Source organism: Myiozetetes cayanensis, unplaced genomic scaffold (assembly GCF_022539395.1).
Source record: "Myiozetetes cayanensis isolate MyiCay16 unplaced genomic scaffold, myiCay2020 scf1, whole genome shotgun sequence".
NCBI classification, from domain to species: Eukaryota; Metazoa; Chordata; class Aves; order Passeriformes; family Tyrannidae; genus Myiozetetes; species Myiozetetes cayanensis.
In genome coordinates, this window is record NW_026086604.1 from 141,155,626 (window position 1) to 141,174,458 (window position 18,833).

General features: G+C 38.7%; 1 protein-coding gene across 5 annotated transcripts in view; it reads left to right on the forward strand.

The window, feature by feature from the left end:
- The window catches only part of DIP2C (disco interacting protein 2 homolog C), a 314,466-nt gene that overhangs the window by 241,375 nt on the left and 54,258 nt on the right, over nucleotides 1-18,833 (forward strand). For all 5 annotated transcript variants that reach the window (XM_050319574.1, XM_050317041.1, XM_050316246.1 and 2 more), the window contains 7 exons: nucleotides 3,186-3,325; nucleotides 4,879-5,015; nucleotides 7,222-7,430; nucleotides 8,215-8,329; nucleotides 12,222-12,423; nucleotides 14,468-14,577; nucleotides 15,371-15,451. In XM_050319574.1, coding sequence (XP_050175531.1) covers nucleotides 3,186-3,325; nucleotides 4,879-5,015; nucleotides 7,222-7,430; nucleotides 8,215-8,329; nucleotides 12,222-12,423; nucleotides 14,468-14,577; nucleotides 15,371-15,451 — 994 coding nt within the window. The remainder of the gene's footprint in view (nucleotides 1-3,185; nucleotides 3,326-4,878; nucleotides 5,016-7,221; nucleotides 7,431-8,214; nucleotides 8,330-12,221; nucleotides 12,424-14,467; nucleotides 14,578-15,370; nucleotides 15,452-18,833) is intronic.

Consider the following 18,833-nt stretch of genomic DNA (forward strand, 5'->3'; position numbering starts at 1 on the left):
TCTGTTACTTGTTATTTGGGAGAAAAGACCAAGCCCCACCTCGACACGGTCCCTGCTGAGCCTCCTTTTCTGCAGGCTGAACAATCCCAGTTCCCTTAATCACTCCTCATAAGACTTGTACTTTAGAAGTACTCCTGTCATGAGTGCTGCAGCACACAGTAAATGGCATAACTATTGTCTGTTTTGGCAGAGTTTTCTGAAAGTCGTACCTTGAACAGTAGGCGCTTTGTTTTTAAGTTCATATTTCTGCAGCCGTTTATAATTGTTTCACGTTAGAACATGCAGTATTAAAGTGTAAAGCACTATAATAGCATTAAGTAAAATACTTCCTGCCACAAAGTTTAAAACACACTGTTCAAGTGAAATTTAACTAGATTTTCAATTAGCTTTCCAACGGAACATTGCAGGAAGAAAGACATGAGGCCAAGAGTGTGGTTGACTTCCAGCCACCTCATTATTAGTTTAAAACATCTGAAAGCAATCCATCAGGGATTTACCCTGTCCAGGTTAGTTGTCTTTCTGGGAACTACAGGATCTCAGAGAGCCCTTTATTCAGCTCCACCAGCCTGTTCTCAACTTTATACCAAGGGGTACCAAGTGGTTTTCCCTTGTGATGAGTTTCCCTGCCATAGGCTGTGCAGGCCTTTGTTCCCTTGGAATGAGCTCTTGTTTGTAAGAGCAGAGAGGAGGTGGATGGGCAGTAGACGTCCTTGTGCTGAGCACTGGGCAGGTTTTAATTTCCTGTGCTAGCCCTGGAAAATTCGCCCCAAATCACCGGTTAGGAAGTCGGAGAACTTCATAGTGCAATGGCTGGCATGCCAGCCTTTCTAGTCTTAAACTCTGTGCCTGTAGCCCTCTGAAGAACTAGAAATTAATTTCCAAATTAACTAGCACCGAGAACTTACCCAAGAAAATTATTAGCACATAAAATCGTGGATACTGCAAAGAAAAAAAGGATTCATTTTTATCTTCAGTGCCTCACTGTGTAATTACAGAGCAGTTCTTACTACAGTGAATGTTACTGAACACATATCTCCTTTTTTGAAGTCTGTTTAATGGTAGGATAATGCTAGCTGAACTTGGGAGACATAGTATTTTTCATTTTGTTCAAGCCATCTCCACTGACAGTAAAGTCATTATCATACAAGTTCCAAAGAGTTACAGCTGAAGTATGCATTAAAATGACTCCCTGCAGAGCAGAGATGCAGAGAGCTCCCTGTTAATATTCTGAATCTTTCAAAATCCATGGTGTATTTTTACTGAACTTCCTACAAGGAAGGTAACAAAACCAGTTCTCAGTTGCAGTACCCTTATAATTTAGAAAAAGACAGTCAGCAATAGACTAGAGGTACTTTAGCCTTAGAGCTGAGTCATGAAGCCTAATATTCAAAGGGATGTGTCATGCAAATAATTCTTTATGTTTTTCCACTTTGGTTTATTGCAGATTAGTCTGAACCTACTTGCTTAAGGGAATGTAAAAGTTTAAGAACAGGTTTCTTCCCATTTAAATGCCTGGCAAAAACAGTGGTAAAATAGATTGTATTTGTAAATGGTAGTAGGAGCTGCTCTCAAAATGCTTTTCAAAGTGTCTTTGTGTGTGATAAGTAATGCAAGAGAATGAATGTGATGAAAGTCCAGATGGCCTCTACTCCTGCAAGGTTGTGAGCAGCTGTGTGTGCCTGCAGGAGACCTTTCTTCTCATGAGCAGCAACCTGTGTGTTTTGGGGAGCAAGGAGGAGAGAAAGTTGATCAGTAATGTCACTGAAAGTTCCTTTTACATGATGGGAACGTTATTTATCACAGCTGCTTGTTTACTAGCACCATTTGTTATGCTCTAATGCATTTTCAAGCGTGCTCACATCTTTCTTTGTTGACGTTGTCACTTGAGAAATATGCCTCATAAAACCTATTAATTGAAATTTATAGGGCCGATCAGAGCAAGGCTTACGTGAGCAGGACTGGTTAAGGCCCATCTAGTATTTCAAGCACAGTAGAGGGGAAATGTCATATAAAAGGACATTATCTGTTAAAAAATAGTTGTGTTATGACGGAGTGTTTAGGAAAAATGCAGACTCCTGAGCTAAATGTTGGCTGTTTTATCCGTCTTGAAAATAGCTGGAGTCTGCTCTGCATGGATGCATTATCCACACTCAGATCAGCATCACGACAGCCTCCAGTTTTGCATTTTAAAATGTAGGACAGCGTAAGAGTCTTTCCAGACATGAGAAGCCCTGACATATTCCCCTGACTTAGTAACTTGCATACGTCAACACTCGTTTGCTCAAGCCACGCTCTCGGTGTATAATTGTGTCCACAGATGCAGCAGGTGGGTTTACACTGAAACAAGTTGACAGGCATCTTGTGCTGATGCTGTGGAATTCTGCAGCATGTTGGCAGTGAATCTGAGCAAACTGAGGCATTCCAAAAAGGCTGCATCCACAACATTTCGACCATGACTGATGAAGGAGTAATTTGTTTTAATTTCCATGTGGTAAATTAGAATAGGAAGAATTCAATTATATGCACTAAAATGAAGATGGTGAAGCCCTCGCTTTTTGGTGGTAAATCTACTACAATCTAATTTCTTCTGTTTAGTAGTTTTAGATGCCTGAGTATTGGGAGTAGAAAGTCATACCTGTGATTTAAAGACAGCATACTTTTATTTTAATTTTGACTTTGACACCAGTATGCAAGAGTCAGGCTTTTAGTCTGGCAGGTAAGTTTGATTTCCTAGTCCTAGTTCCAGGTTGCCTCAAAATAGGTAATATAGGGAGAGTTTATCAAGCTATTTTTTTCAAGCTATTGAAGTTCCAAAACTTCAGAGTGCAGTTTCCCTCCACATTCTCTGCACCACCTCTCAGTATTTTTAAAATAAGGCAAAAGGCCTTTACTTGGATAATGAAGCAATCTTTATAAGTCTATCTGAAAATTAAATACAAGCTGTTGTTAGGTGCTACTTTCATCTCAGCAGCCCCATATATGTGGGTGGGTACTGAATGAGAGTTAACAGATGTAATTAGTTAGAAATAACTGGAAAACAGGATTCTGTTGGGTCTGCTGGGGGAAAAAGAAGGTGAAATTTTAAACTCTGAAACACAGAAATATTTGCAATAGGAGTCCACTAAGCATAAGTAAATGCTTGTGTTTGCCTGATGGTGCACTGATGTTCTAACACACGCTTGTAGGCCAACAGATGACAGCAACCAGCCACCAGGAAGAGGAGTTCTGTCCATGCATGGTCTCACTTATGGAGTGATTCGAGTGGACTCTGAAGAAAAGCTTTCCGTTCTCACTGTCCAGGATGTTGGTTTAGTGATGCCAGGAGGTAAGGACCTACCTTTGAAACTTACCATGATTCATCAGTTTACGTAACTAGCAGTAGAAAGTCACAGGTGGGCGTACTTTGTTGCTGGACTACAAGCTTTGGGATTATAACATCTGTCCTTGAAAGCATTTTAGTGCAAAAGCATTACCTTGTAAAACTTTATGGTTTGGAAATCCCAAGATTTCTTCTCTGCATTTACTTCAGTGGCTGCCTGTGCTCAGGTTACACATGTTTTAAACAACCTGCCGCCACATCAGAACCACATTTGTTCCTTAACTGTAAGATGCTGGTAGATAAAAGAAGGCTATAAATATCCATAACTCTGACCCAGATGAGACTCAGTAGGGAACGTTTTTATAACCTTTGCTAGGGATCAACAAAATTGCTATCTGAAAGCTTGCAGAATGTTTTTCCAAAGATCTTGTGCTATCACCCAATTAGATAGAGGAGGTATGACTGAACAGTTCATGTTGATAAATTCAAATTGAAACCAGTGCTTCTAAGGAGGAAGATAACATTTTTCATAAGAAAGCTCGATTTTAAATGAGATGTTACAGGTATTAGAAAAGGATAATACTGTAGTTTTTCATAAGAGAATGCTTGTTATGCACCAAAGCAATTAAATATAATGATGCATCTTACAAAATTTCAGTTGAACAACTTAAAATGTGGGAAGATATGATTGGTTGTTGTTTAATAGTTATCATGCAAGATATTATAATAGGTGTGCTGTGTTGCTATGTTCTGATTGTTCTAATGAAAGTACAGACTCCTGTTTACCCTCTGAGTGAGAGAAAGGTCATTCAAGATTCTGAACACTTGTACTTAAAAGACATGCTGATTAATTTTTACTCTCCCTTGGTCATCATATTCTCTTTCCAACCACAAAATCTACAAATGCTGTACTCCAACTCCAGGGATTATAGCTAAAGCAGTATTCCCGATTCTTGTTCACATGGCTGACATAAAATAGTGCTTCTTTCTCAGACCAGTGCTTTCTAATCCCTCCCATTTAGCTCCTGCTGTCTCTGCAGGGCTGTAAGACCAGTGAGAGGGAGTCTGAGCTCTGATAAATTCTCAGTAAAACAACCATACTAGTCTGCTGGAATATCTTGATCTTTCATATGGTGTTATTTGCTACTTTCTGAGAGGTGAATTTCCTGGTTGCCTGCCTCCTGGCTGTATAATAATTATCAGGGACTCCATTAGGGTATTTCATTTTATACTAAGGCAAATCTGGTCTTCAGTATGCAAAGCTGGGAACACAGTCACATTTCATAGCAATATTACAGATCAACTGCAGTTTTAGAGAGCAAGGCAAATAGATTTTGTCATCAGTGTAAAGATCGAGTTTACGTAAAGATCTTTACATTCTTTGTATAAATATTATTTAATAAAGTTGAACACCATAATGTTCAAGAAACTGATTTTTAGACATGTCTATGTATAATTCATTTGTTTGTGTCAGCTACACCATGATGTCTTTCACACAGCACTTGTTATTCTGTGGTTCATTTTATAACATTTTTTAAAGTGCTTTGTTCTCCTTCTAGCTATAATGTGTTCAGTGAAGCCAGATGGAATTCCTCAGCTCTGTAAAACAGATGAAATAGGAGAACTTTGTGTATGTGCTATTGCAACAGGTACATCATATTATGGACTCTCGGGCATGACCAAAAATACTTTTGAGGTAAGTTGACCAAAAAGTGTGATATAAAAATCTTTCCTTTTTAACTTTTTCTGTGTCAAGGTAGTATTTGACATAAAATATTTATAGTAACAATAGAATTATGAAAAATTCTGTAAGTAGAATAGAAGTAATAATCAATGCTTGTGGCTTGGGACCTGTACTCTAGCCAGATAATCTACACTGAAGCCCATTTCATTAAGTACAATAGTAGGTCTTTATGTGAGTTTAATTTTGGCTCTGAAGAGCTTTTACTTTAATTTTCAAATAAGATACCAGGGGTTGAAAAAATCAGAAGGAAAGAGGAAGAAAGACAAAATTCAAAAGGTAATATTTTATAAGTCTGTAAGCTAGATATGTGCAGAATTTTATTATTGCAAACAGTAAGGAGGCTGCTGGATATCTTTAAAAAGCAGTTTCCAACATATCCACAGCAATTCCTAGCATTACAGGCTTGCATTTATACAGAATCCTGACAGATGTAATCTTCAAGAATTACCTGAAGAGCAAAGAAACCTTTTCCTAATTAGTCCCTACCTGCTTTTGTTTGAATTGCCTTAGGTGAAAGCCTTTTGGCTTTGTAGAATCTGTATTCCAGGTCCACTGCAGATAGTACTATTGATAGCTCTGTAGTACCTGCTCACTTGTTATCATTAACTTCTGCTGAAGACATTAGGAAAGGCTGAACAAATTAGAGAAATACTGAAATAATTGAGCTGAGATTTTTAAGTTTCAATCCTATTCTCTTTTAATATTTAAGACAAAAATTATCACAAGTATGTTTTGATTTCCCTTAACAAATTCTCTGTTATTATCATTTTCAATAGACTAAATATATGTCCAAATGTGATTTTCATATGTGAAATGAAAAACTGAATGTTGTAAACACTGTACATTGTATAATTATTGGAGAAAAGTGCATATGATTCTACATCCTACTATTGAAGCTGGGAGTTCTACCATGTTATGGTGATCTGAAATTTGTTGATAGTTGATTTTTCTGTTGTAAGTGCAATTGGCAGTACCCAGTGTGACTCATGATCATCCTGAGTTTTATGTATTTCAGGGTTGAAAGGTACTTACGTTCATGTTGTAGCACTTGCTGTAATTGTAATACCCATTCATAATTCATAACTCTCTGCAGTTTAACAGCATGTTTAGACTGATTCTGACTTATTTCTAATACTAAACAAATAAATTGCCATTGAGTGATCAGGACCACTCATTTTTAAAGTTAAGTATGATCTTAAGAGTCCTCTCCAAGTGGATCTCTATTCTGTTTCACTGTGTAATTCTTGTTGCAGGTATTAGAGAGTCAAAGGATTTTGTGTTCCTGAAATGAGTTATGGCTGAGGATGTTTAAGCATTAAATCTGTTCAATAAGAGTCACCCATGGGCATCTGGCAGCAGAACTTGACCTTTATTTTTAGATGAGCCTTGAAGAGCACTATGTAGCCATGGTCTTCCACCTGCCATTGTCTTAATTTGTCTTTAAACTACTTAAGTTTAAAGAAGCAATGGCAGAAAAGCGTAGTTGTGTAAGAATGCAGTTCAGAGTAGCTCACATATCAGAAGGATAATACTGTGCTGGATAGGATAGAAAAAGCTGTATAAATCTGTCCTGTGGATGTCACGAATGCATCTGGTGTTCAGACATTTAGATAGGTGCTGTATAGGGCTGTATTTTCACTTTTAACCGAGGTACAGAAGGCATTATCACTGGTATTCTGAGAAATTAACTGACCTTAAATAAAAATGTGGTCAGCTGCAAGTCATTAATTTACTGTACCTTAAAATAGCTTCACTTCTAGCCTACTTATTTCTTACACTGTGCTGGAAATGGGATTGTGGTGCAGAAAAGAAGCTCTACTGAACTGTTCATGAGTTAAGCTCTCAGTAACCTCTACACAGCACCTCAGGTTAGCTGCAGTCTGCACAGCATGTGGTTTTATTCAGTACTGGTGATATTGATTTATATATATATTTTAAGGTCATAAATGATTTAGAGTCATGGTTACAGAAAATGTGTGTGGTAAACTGAGTGTTGCAGGAGTTTCCTGACTCTCCCTTATGGTCAGTGAAGGGTAAAGAGCATCACCAGCGACCCATTTGCTTCGTTCCAGCAGAGGCATCTGAGGGAGCATGCCTGAAATATTTTGCAGCATGACCTCTGTGTATGGAAATGAAGAGCTGTGTTTCTGTTTTACAGGTGTTTCCTATGACCAGTTCTGGTGGCCCTATCACCGAATATCCTTTTATCAGGACAGGACTACTAGGCTTTATAGGACCAGGTGGACTTGTCTTTGTTATCGGCAAAATGGATGGTTTGATGGTTGTCAGTGGAAGAAGACATAATGCTGATGACATTGTAGCAACAGCACTGGCCGTGGAACCAATGAAATTTGTCTACAGGGGAAGGTTTGATCCTTTCTTTTCTTACATTATGTAGAAATATTTATTTTGCTTAGACGAGGTGTAAGTGAACCAAAATACTTTCAGAAAACAGTGCCTGATCTGCACTGTTGTTTCCCTCCAGTGCTGTTCGCATTGCTAGAACCAGGAGACAGCTGAGGAAAGCCTAGGGTAGTGTTGAGAGAGACTTTAAATACCAAGATCTTGAAACTGTGATTGCTAAAATTTCCATTTGAGCAACTGGTTAACTCTGAAGGTGTTGACTCAACAGGATCCTTTCTGTCTGAATCGAACATTTCTAATCTGCCTAACACTTAAATTCTTGAAACTGACAGTGGTTCCTTGTGTGACCTTCCTAATGTGCTGAAACCGAGTAGGAGACATCTAAAATACCTGAAGAGCCTAATGTGGTACTACACGCTCAACTCGATCATGTGGCAGACGAAATGATGTTGCAATTCCTTTCTTCTAAGATGGGACCAAAGAAGGTGCTTATGCTGGCTGTTATATAGCAGCTTAGCAACAACCTTGGTGTGACCCAAATTTAATGCCCCAGGAAGGTTCACTTCTCAATCCTGCCCTGACTACATGACTCTAGAACAAGAGCCTGCTATTTCTCCTCCAGAGCTATTACCCAAAACTGTTCTTGTTGCTTTTTCCCCATGAATAAAATAGTAATTGCATCAGTAGTCTGAGTAATAGATAATGAAATCACAGATATAGAGGATTAACTTATAAGTCAGGTTTTTCCATCTGTCCTGGCACTAAATACTCTTCTCTCCTTCTATAGAATAGCAGTGTTTTCCGTGAGTGTGCTGCATGATGAAAGGATAGTTATTGTTGCTGAGCAAAGACCAGATTCCACAGAGGAAGACAGTTTTCAGTGGATGAGTAGAGTCCTCCAGGTAATGCTCTTTATGTATGTTTAAAAGCTTTTTTTTTTTTGCTTTTTATTGATCTTTCAGGCCCCCAAGGTAATTGACATTTGTCTTTGAGTAATTGTAAATCCACCTTCAGTTGCATTTGCTCTTAATAAGCACAAAATCAGATTCTTCAGAGTGACATTTCCTATCTGGGCTGCACTTATCCAGAGAGTGATCCTTTTCCTAATGAAAATGCTATAAGAAAACAGGAATGAATTGAAGTAAATAATAGCAAGGAGGGAATAGCATATGGTTTATAAGGATGCAGTCATTCATTACTTCAGAAAGGTAATGAGTGAATGTATTATATATTCTTACTGTCAAGAGTCTCTTACTAAGAGTTTAGTAACAGATTTATAAGCACAGCTACAGCTTTAACCTCATCCAGATTTTTTTTTTTAATCAGTGGGGGAGAATTATGTGTTTCTAGTGCACCATGTTGATAGTTAAAATAAACTGAATGAAACACCATAAAAATGCCAATTTCCCTCTACTGGAATAAAGGGAAGTGTTTGGTTAGCTCAGATCAATGTATCTAGAGTGAGGTTATCTTCTTAGAGGGGCACCTGTTGCAAAGAATCCCATTCCAGTGGTCTGGTGAATTCTGCAAGGCACCTATTGCTGTGATGATCCCAGACAGTTTGTCCGGAAGACAAAAGCTACTGACTATTAAAGAATTCTGATCTTTTCCTTACATATAGCAGTCTAAGTTACAGCAATCCCAATACCACACTCAAAGTTTTTCCAACTCTAATATCCACATACAAAAAAATTAGATAGGGTCATCTTCTATCTTCTCCATCTCTGTGGTTAAACCATATATTGCAAACATCTTTTTTTGCTTTACCCAAGAGCCAAAGAAAAAAATCCCACATAATTCAGATATGTTTTTATTTTTGTCAAGTAGCAAGCTCATAAAAAGATTGAAACTCTGGACCTACACCTCTCCTTTTTTTGTCAACTGAATATTTTTATGACTTCTACAGGAAAAAATGTCTTACACAATCATAGCCAGTAAAATTCAGTACTGAACACTGGGAGTCCTGTGTCACGTTACTCCTGCGAAGAGAGTCAGTCCTGTTATTCTGAGTCTGATCAAGTCACAACAGTGTCTGAGAATAGTAGGCCATGTATCAAAGTACACACATGTGTGGCTGCTTTCATCACCCATGTGAAGCCTGCAACTCTGGCATGCATCACTATGTGAACAAGAAGTCTCTATTTCCAACACAGCTGGAGGACAGAAGCCAGGAACATGTGGGATGCTTTGTGTCTCTTCCCAATCAGAGTTTTAATGACAGATGTCAGGAAGTGGTAACCAGTTGTATGTGAATTAACTGCTAGTGAGGTGCAACCTAATATCACAACTTGTGTCACAAGTCTCACAAGTCCTCTGATTACAAACTATACCAAATTGCTACTCGTTTCTGATGCTATTTGTGAGGCTCCTCTGACACCCTGTGTGTGCTGCCCTTTGCCAGCCCTGCCCTGCACTGCCTGCTTCTGCTGTGCCTTGCTGTCTCTTCCCTGCAGTTGAGCTGCCTTGATTTGCAGAACTTTTTTTCCAGTGGATTGCACATATTCTGACTCTCCCTGACCCATCCTGCTCCTCAGCAGAGGGCTGAAGGGTGTTAGAGCTGCTGTACATATGTAACTATGCTGGACTGCATCTGTGGGCTTTAGCAGAGCCATGGTTGGGAGGGAGTGCTCAGGCTGGGGTTGGAGTTTCTTGAGAGTAGTGGAGGAGGATGGTGAAGATCCCAGATCAACCAGCAGTTCAGTTAGATGGATCCTAGATACTCATCCCCAGGCTTCTGCAGACTGATCTGACCCTTCAGGCAGGGCTGTGGTTCCTGTACTGGCAGACTGGATGTTGGTTTTACCCATGCCAGCATACTGACAGGACTTGGCAGGACTTGGTAAAGCTAGGAGATCTACTGCAGAACTGGAGAGTGTCTACCCAGAGAATTGTGTCAGAATGATGTTTTCTCAGCTCAAACAACATAGCAGTGTGGACTCTCCACAAGTTCTGATGTATCTCATTCATTTTCACAATGAAACAGAGGATTTCTGATACTCTGCTTATTTCTGCCTGAAAAGAATCATTCCAAAAACCAAGCCATCTCATCAAGAGGCATAAATGCCAGCAGTATTAAAATTGACTGGTGCTCTTTTCCTCTCAAAATTTTAAGGCTCAGTTCACCGGTGCTCATCCTTGTGAAACAAAGTCTTTCCCTGCTTCAGAAATGTGCCAAACTGAAAGGTGTGAAAGATGAAAAATTTGAATGACCCATCACGTTTTATCAGGCATTGTGCAACGGATCCAGCTATCAGAGACAGTTTGAAAGTCACTAGGGAATCATTCCATGCAGCACTCATCCCACCCCAGCTGGGTATTGTTTTCCATTCACCAGCTGTAGGAGGCACACAGTTTTGTGTTTGAGTAGGAGTGGTTACTTGTCCGGTAACATTTTTCCTTCAAGCTGATGTCAGATGAGGACCCCATGATTTATCACTGATTTTCAGAACCTACAAATAACATTATGATTAGTAGGTTATGATGGTTTCTTCCAGAAATATGAGCTGTTTTGTGTTGGCTGTCACACGTATTTCACTATTGCTGATCTTTCAGGTGAAGTGTTTATAGATCAGCACGAAGGTCTTCCAATACTGCTGTGAGAGCTACTCCTACTAAAACTCCAATGTTTGTGATATGAGTCACTGCTTTATTATACTTTCTTATGAAATTTTACAATCAAATCAATTAGAAATGAAGTAAACAGAAGCCAAAAGCAAAACATTACTTAGTCTGTAGAAGTAATCAGTAATTTATTGGTCTACAGTAAAGTACATGCAAACTGTAAATGATTATTTGATTCTCAGAATATAGATTGTATCTTCAAGGCAGTAGATATATGAATTCACTTTTCTCACAATTAAAAATTAAAATGCAAGTTAAGCAAATTATATTTTTTCAATATTTAACTACTCATTAGAGATGCTATTTCTAATTTTTTTCTCAGTCTGTGTGGATGTCTGAAGTTGTTTTTCTGACACACTTGCTGCAATTGTTCTTACCTGTATAATGAAAATAATCAGTTTAAGTGTGTATGGTATTAAAATCTAAGTGCATGGATATTCATGTTTAACTCATTAAATTGCATAGATACTGTATGTTACAGTTTTCATGGAAGCGATGCAGTTTAATCAATTTGTCAGGCAATGAACATCATTGCTGTAAGATTCAAAAATGCTTATTTTTCAGGTTTTCATTCACCAGATTTTTTTTTCAAGTGGATAGTTTCATAGTTTTCCCTTATTGTCATTTCCCATTCCTCCCTGATAATTTTCTACACTGTAATCAGGGAGTGAAACAGTTATTACCTTATAAAAAAATTAAAAATTCATAAGCTGCATACATTAGTAAGTATAGGGGTTATTTGACATTTTTTCTTGTTTAGAAAGAGGGACTGGATATTAAGCTGATAGGAATCCTGTGAACTTGAGCTCTGAGAACTGCACAGGTTAAAAGCAGTTTCACATGGGTTGCCAACCCATATTAAATCTCCAGGATACCTGATACTAATGTTTGCTTAAGAGGGATGACTGGGTAGCATTTCCTAATAGATTTGTGTGTATTTATCACGATGTTTTTTGTTTGCTTTTTTATCTTCTGGAATGAGTGTAATAACATTTCCATCCACCTGTTCCCACTGAAAAGAACCTCCCTATCACTGACATAGCTGAAGTGTCTTTCCGTCACCAGTTAATTATTAGTGTTGTTTTACGCAGTAATTCAGAACAATATGTGCTTATTAGAATGATGAAAAATTAGCCTTTCATTAAAATCCACTTCCTGCATACTTTTTTTTAGGCTATTGACAGTATTCATCAAGTGGGAGTCTACTGCTTAGCGCTCGTACCAGCAAACACGCTTCCCAAGACGCCGCTGGGAGGAATACACCTGTCAGAAACCAAACAGCTCTTCTTGGAAGGATCTCTGCATCCTTGTAACGTGCTGATGTGTCCTCACACCTGCGTAACAAACCTACCTAAACCAAGGCAAAAACAACCAGGTAAGAAGAGTGAAGGCAGAGGAACCCTGACTTAGTGCTCTGTGTTAGTGGTCCTGTATGGAGCAAACTCAGGTGATTTTTAATGCAGGTGAGAATCAGCTTGATCAGCTTTCCTCTTAAATATTCCATGTGTGTTAAGGACATCACTGGTTTTGCCAAAAGCTAGAAGTACCTTCGCAAAGAGTGCAAGGAAAAATGCTAATTCAATAAAGATGACATTTTTGTCACTCTACAACTCACTGCTGAGTCCACACCTGGAGTTTTTTGTAAATTCCTTGTCAGTTATGTTTAAAGATCATGGATTGAGACCAAAACAGAAAAAGATAAAATCTTGACTGATTTAAAGGCTGAGTTTCTAAAGGAAAAATAGAGAGCAAGAAAACCATTGACACTAAATAGCAGTGTTGGACAAAGAGCAAATACCTGAAAACTGGTCATGAATAAAGAAAAACAAAGAGTTAGTGATTTAATTCCCTACATGAGTGGGGAGAATCTGTATTATCCTTACAGCAAGTATATTAAAGGGAGAACCCCAATCAGTTTTAAGATGGTTCTTTAAAAATGTGCCACTTTATGAAGAGTATTGGATGAAATGGAACAGCAAGGCACTGTCTCAAGAGACTAAGAAAGCCCTTATAGCCTGCTGTAGTCCAATCACTGGTTACTCATGCACAACGAACAACCAAATTTTATCAGTTTTTTTACTTTGAATCCAATTGCAGATTTTAGTATTCAGATTAATTTCAAGGAATTCTGAATCTGTAGCTTCAGGCTTAAGACTAGAATTCAGCTACATTAGACTAGGTGTTGCTTATTTTCCACTTCCACACCTTGGGAGGTGGGTTTATTCTCTGGATCTTGAATATGGAGACTATCCATCATGAATTCAGTGAAAGTTTGCCTAAACCATCAGTTTATTTCTGTTTTTAAAACATTTGGACAAATGTTTCAGAAATCAAAACCATAATCTCTGACATTCCCAGTGTCCCCAAACTGAGATTAACAATGACTTCCGCTGACTTAACAAAAGCAATGAGGTCTTTTACTGCAGAGTTTACTTCAGCATTTCCTTGTTGCTGCATCCCAAAGTAACCACTGAATTAGGATCAGTGCATTTGAGATACCTATAGATGTGTTATGGGTACATTATATATCACTATGGTGAAAGCAATGCCAGGAGTGCAGAAACCAAACCGATAGTATCACATTCTCCCATTTTGTGTTGTTGTGACATACCCAGAGGGTATTACTTTCATATTTTTAAAGCAGTCTGTAGCTGCTTTTTATTATATAATTTTTGGCTATTTACACATCTTATATTTTGACACACCACAAATGATCACTGAGACAAAGCTTGGACATCACAGACTAGAAGTAAAGCTTGGTATCAATTGCAGTTGATCAGTATCATACTGGAGAAGCAGAAAAAAAATGCTACCATGAACTCAAATGGTGTCTGTGGGACAGGTATTTTCCCCTAATGGCAACAACAAAACATCAGTGAAATCCATCTCAGGGAGAAGTGTCAGCCATGACATCTTCTTTTCTTCTGAAGTTATTTATCTTCACTCTCTATCTTATTCCAGAGGGCTTGCATATGCTTTATCGTATGCACCATCTACCTTCCTAATCCTTGTCACTTCATGGCTGTAGCATTACAGAATTGCTAATACAGATGCAACTTAGCCCAGGGAACAGAAGAGAGAAACAGGAATGTTGTCCCTCTAGTTTGAGGCACTTGAACGGACATGCCTACATTAGGAGCTGAATTTTCCAAAGATTCATCATATCAAGACAGACAAGATGTGTCTCTGGCTAATGGGCTCCTCAGTTAGATATGTTTTGAGAGGATGAATTCAGTCCTACGTGTCTTCCAGACACTACTGGTCCACAACCAAAGTTTGTATCAACAGAGATGTGCTCAAGGTTTGGTTTTGTGGATGGCAATGAGAAAAACATCATGTAATGCAAAAGAAATAAAAAGAATTTTCATCCACAAGCAAAGTATTTTTATTGCATTTAGCACATTTCTGCTTTATTCTAGAAATTGGCCCTGCCTCTGTGATGGTGGGGAACTTGGTCTCTGGAAAAAGAATTGCACAGGCCAGTGGTAGAGATTTGGGGCAAATAGAAGATAATGACCAAGCCAGAAAGGTAAGCTGAACTTTTCTTATACAGCTTATATTTAGCTGGTTAGTGTCAGGACACCTAGCAGTATATTAGTATTATTGTTGTTGTTGTTATTGAATTTGTTGATAGTTTTTTTATAATTAACACTAAAATATTTCTGAACCCCCTTTACAGGTAAATATAAAATAGATGTTAGGGGAGGTCACTGCATTTCATTTGTATGGATTTTTTTAAATGAGTTACATATGACAACAAAACAAACATGGTGGAAAGCGTTAATGGAGCTTCTACCAGAAATCACCCTTTGTTATATAATTTTTACCAGTTCAGGTAGAGCCTGGGGAGTTTTGTTTCCATGTATGGTCCTGACCTTATTTGTTGTTATTTTATTCCTGTAAAATTAAGTTGAAATTCAGCACTTTTGGGGTCTTATGTGAGGAATTAAATAAGTAAGTTCTAGTCTGTATAAATAATTCTGTATTTATAGTAAGAAAAAGAGAGGAAACTAATGAATTAAAATAGTGCTTAAATTCAGAGAGATCAGTAAGACCTGGTTTATTGCTTTGGAATTATGTGCAGTAATATATCATAATCCTAGCAATGGCTTCACTTCCAGAGAGGCCACTACTACCCTGCAAAAGCACCTTGCTATAAATGTGTGATGACAAGAGAATTAATTCATGTTTAGTGCTTCTGGGTATTGGTGTCAAATGCAGCATATAAACAAGACAGACAGCTAAACTCACAGAAGTTGTGACCTGGATTTTAAAGCCACAACGTTCTTTAGTGCTATGACTGTCACTCTGCTTTATTGTAGTTCCTCTTCCTGTCGGAAGTGTTGCAGTGGAGAGCTCAGACCACCCCTGACCACGTTCTCTACACTCTTCTCAACTGCAGGGTAAGGAGCTCAGGCCATTCCTCAGACAGGCTGCACCTGGAAATGGCACACTGGGATTTCAGCAGCACCTGCTTGTGCTGTGGCTGGACACGACCTTTCTGTTTCTTTTCCCATTACTCCTCAGCTGCTATATTTGATGTTCACTGAGGCAGAAAAGAGAATAATCATTGCCAGTTGTCAAAATATAGATTGCTTTTGTATCAGACAGTGTGCCTTACACATTTCTCGTTTCTTTTTCCACCACATGTATGTTGTGTGTGAGCTGACACTGCAAATCTATTTCAATACTGTTGAATCTGTTTCAAATCTGCTCCTGTACTGACCAGTGGTGTTTATAGTGCTCACCATCCTTATTTCCAATTTGAAAAGCACAGTATTTTCAAAGTATTTTCCCTAAATAAAGCAATGGTTGTTGTTTCTGAGACTGGACGGTCTGGGGGAGGTATGAGAATGGGGAAAGGAGGTGAAGAGAAGAAGAGGTGTATCCAGAATCCAATCAGGTCTGCAGAGGATCACTAATAAATCTCTGCATAGCCTACATAAGATGCCAGGCTGGCACAGCATTTAATTGCTTACCAAAATTAATTAGTGCTTGAGACATGGTACAGAACTTGGCTTTATAAGAGTGGTTGATTATAGACTACCTGGATGATTACAGAGGGCAAACCAATAATTCTCAAGACCACAGAGAGAATTAAAGTCTGATTTCAGACCATTCTGCCACAGTACATCTAGACATATCTGTCAAATCTGGGAAACATATGTAGCATGTGAGGGACTCCAGGAGAGGAGAGGTCTGGAACAGTGCTATTCCCCTGGACTACCTGGAGTAATAGCTGGTGTTGTCTCAGCCCACGTGGTCTTTTGCAGCTTAAATGGTTTCTTTAACCTCCAGTAATTTGTGAATATCTGTGAAATGAGCACTTCCTGTATTTACAGAATATGCTTCTCCAGACCATTTTAAGTGCTGGTACCAAAGTTCAGTTTGAGGCTACCATTAACTCATTAGATAACTTTTTAAAAATTGAGATTAATAGCTAATATTACAGTAAACATGTAAACCTGAGAGATAAATAGTGAAATAGTAATGTAGTTTTCTATGGCAAAGTAGAAATCTTGAGGGACAGTGCTGTTTATAGATCCAATATTACACCATTAAAGAATTGCATTGTTGTGTCCCTTAAGTTAGGAGCAAAGATGCTGTGAGAAAGAGATAGTGATATGTGCTGTCCTGTCTCCTCCACACATGCTGTTGCTTTTGAGCTTTAAATAAAGCCAAACTTCCCATGCTGGCAGAAGGGTTCAAACAGTGGGAGAGAAGGACACAATGTGCAAAACAAGGATTCACAAAATCAGTTCTCATTCCACAGAAGTGAAAAACAGTTTAATTTTGAAATTCAGTTTCTCTGCTACTCTCAGTGAGGAGTATCTTATCACATGAAATTTGTTTGACAGCTGTAGTGGCTTTTGGAGAGATCTAATATTTTATGGAAAGGAATGACCGGTCTGGTGGGGTTTACCCTAGTCAAGCTTTATTTCCCATCTTGAATTTTGGTTCTGATTTGTAACTTTTCCTATTTTGTCTTCCTTGGGCATTGTCTGTACACTTTGTTCTAAAACATTCAGGCATCCTGCAGTGAATGACTAATGGAAGTCCACTGAGATTAGTGTTTTCCTGTAACCCATGCTTTTTGAGAATTTGAAATATTTCAAAATTAGCTCAGTACATTGTTTTTAGTGTGTGTCATGAAGTATTGCAACACCTTTACATTTCAGGACAGTGCATATAAAAGACCAAAGGGAATTGACCCAAGTTGCTGATGCTTGCCAATGATTCTTGTCCAATAACAGGATTCTCCTTCCCTGCACTTCATATAAACACTGTCTTTCCACTGGTTCACAGGCAGCAAGTGCCAGAAGTCTGAAATGTAAACAAGTTTTGTACAAATTTACACGATTTGCAGCAATTCCCTTTTTGGGTCAGCGGACCTGTGCTTCTGACGTGTGTGGGGATATAAAGGGTCCTTCTTCTCATGGCTAAGCAAACAGGCAATTTCTTGAAAGAAGGAATGGAGAGTTTAAGCACATTCCTCCTGACAGGTCTGCAATGGCAGGACACCCAGACCTCAGGTCATTTGGCATCGTTAGGGCTGGACAGATGGAAACCATCTCTAGTCTTTCATCCATATAGTTGCATATATATTTGGAGGAAACTTTCTTAGTGAAATGATCTTCACATTGATCAGAAGACTGATTAAAGTTGCCTGAAGTTGCAATTCAGTAAGTGTAGTTGCTGAGGATGATGAAGGGGAATGCTAAGTCCTGACTTTGTTTTATTTTTAGTTGGGTTTTCCTCTTTGTTGACAGCTTGCAATAAAGTCTGTAGATGCCAAGTGATGCCTGGTAACATGCCATACTTGCAGTGATAGTGATAGGTGCCAGGTGTATCATTGCAGTACTGGAGACTGAAATCCTCGTTTTCCATAGAACAAGAACACAATCCAAGATGCAGCCCTGTCCCATACAGCCCTGTCCCTTTCTCTTAGCCCAGACCTGACCTGACCATCTCTAAGTGCAATCTGTCTGTCCTGTACATTTATTTTTAGACTTCTGAGTTGTCTGCAGTGGTAGTGAATTTTGTGATACAATTGTATATGTTTCTCTAAATGTATACTTGTGTGTATTCATATATACACACTTATATATATACCTAGGAAATGTAAGAACCATAACACTCATTCAGTTTAAAACACTGTGTCTGTTTGATGATTTTGGGTTGGCACTATTTGAAATGCTTCAAAAAAGCCAAGCTCTCTGGCATATTGTCATTTCCAATTTCCTTTTCGTGCTGACCAGGGTTATTCAAATTTAACAAATGCCTTTCTTCTCTATTTCATTTATATGCATTATAAGTGCGCAGCTTTTGTTCCAGACTAATTCTTTTCCCTGTCACAAAGTATTGTTTTCTCCTGTGTCTTTTGTGTCTCGTCTTTAAAGTATTTCTGCTGTGCCATTTGGCTCCACTCCAGCGTGCAGACAAGAAAATGCAATTTTCAGAATTGCTCTCCACAGATGCTCCAGATTGCTGCAGAGGACATAAAGGCACTTTCCTGGCTGTAACAGGAATGCTGCCTGTGTAGGGAGGGAAGTACAAGTTACATGAACAGGGTATTATCACACTGCTGTACTGCCTTGGTTGGAGCACAAACACTGTTGAGGGCAGAAGGTACAGAGGAAGGAACAGAGAACATTCCTCTGCTTTACAAACATCTTTTTTCCTTCCAACTGCAGTTTGGCCTGAGGCTGAATGTTTCCGTATTTAAGTTGATTACATGACATATTGTGGCTGCACCTCACCCTGTGACTTGTAAGGTGCAGAGAA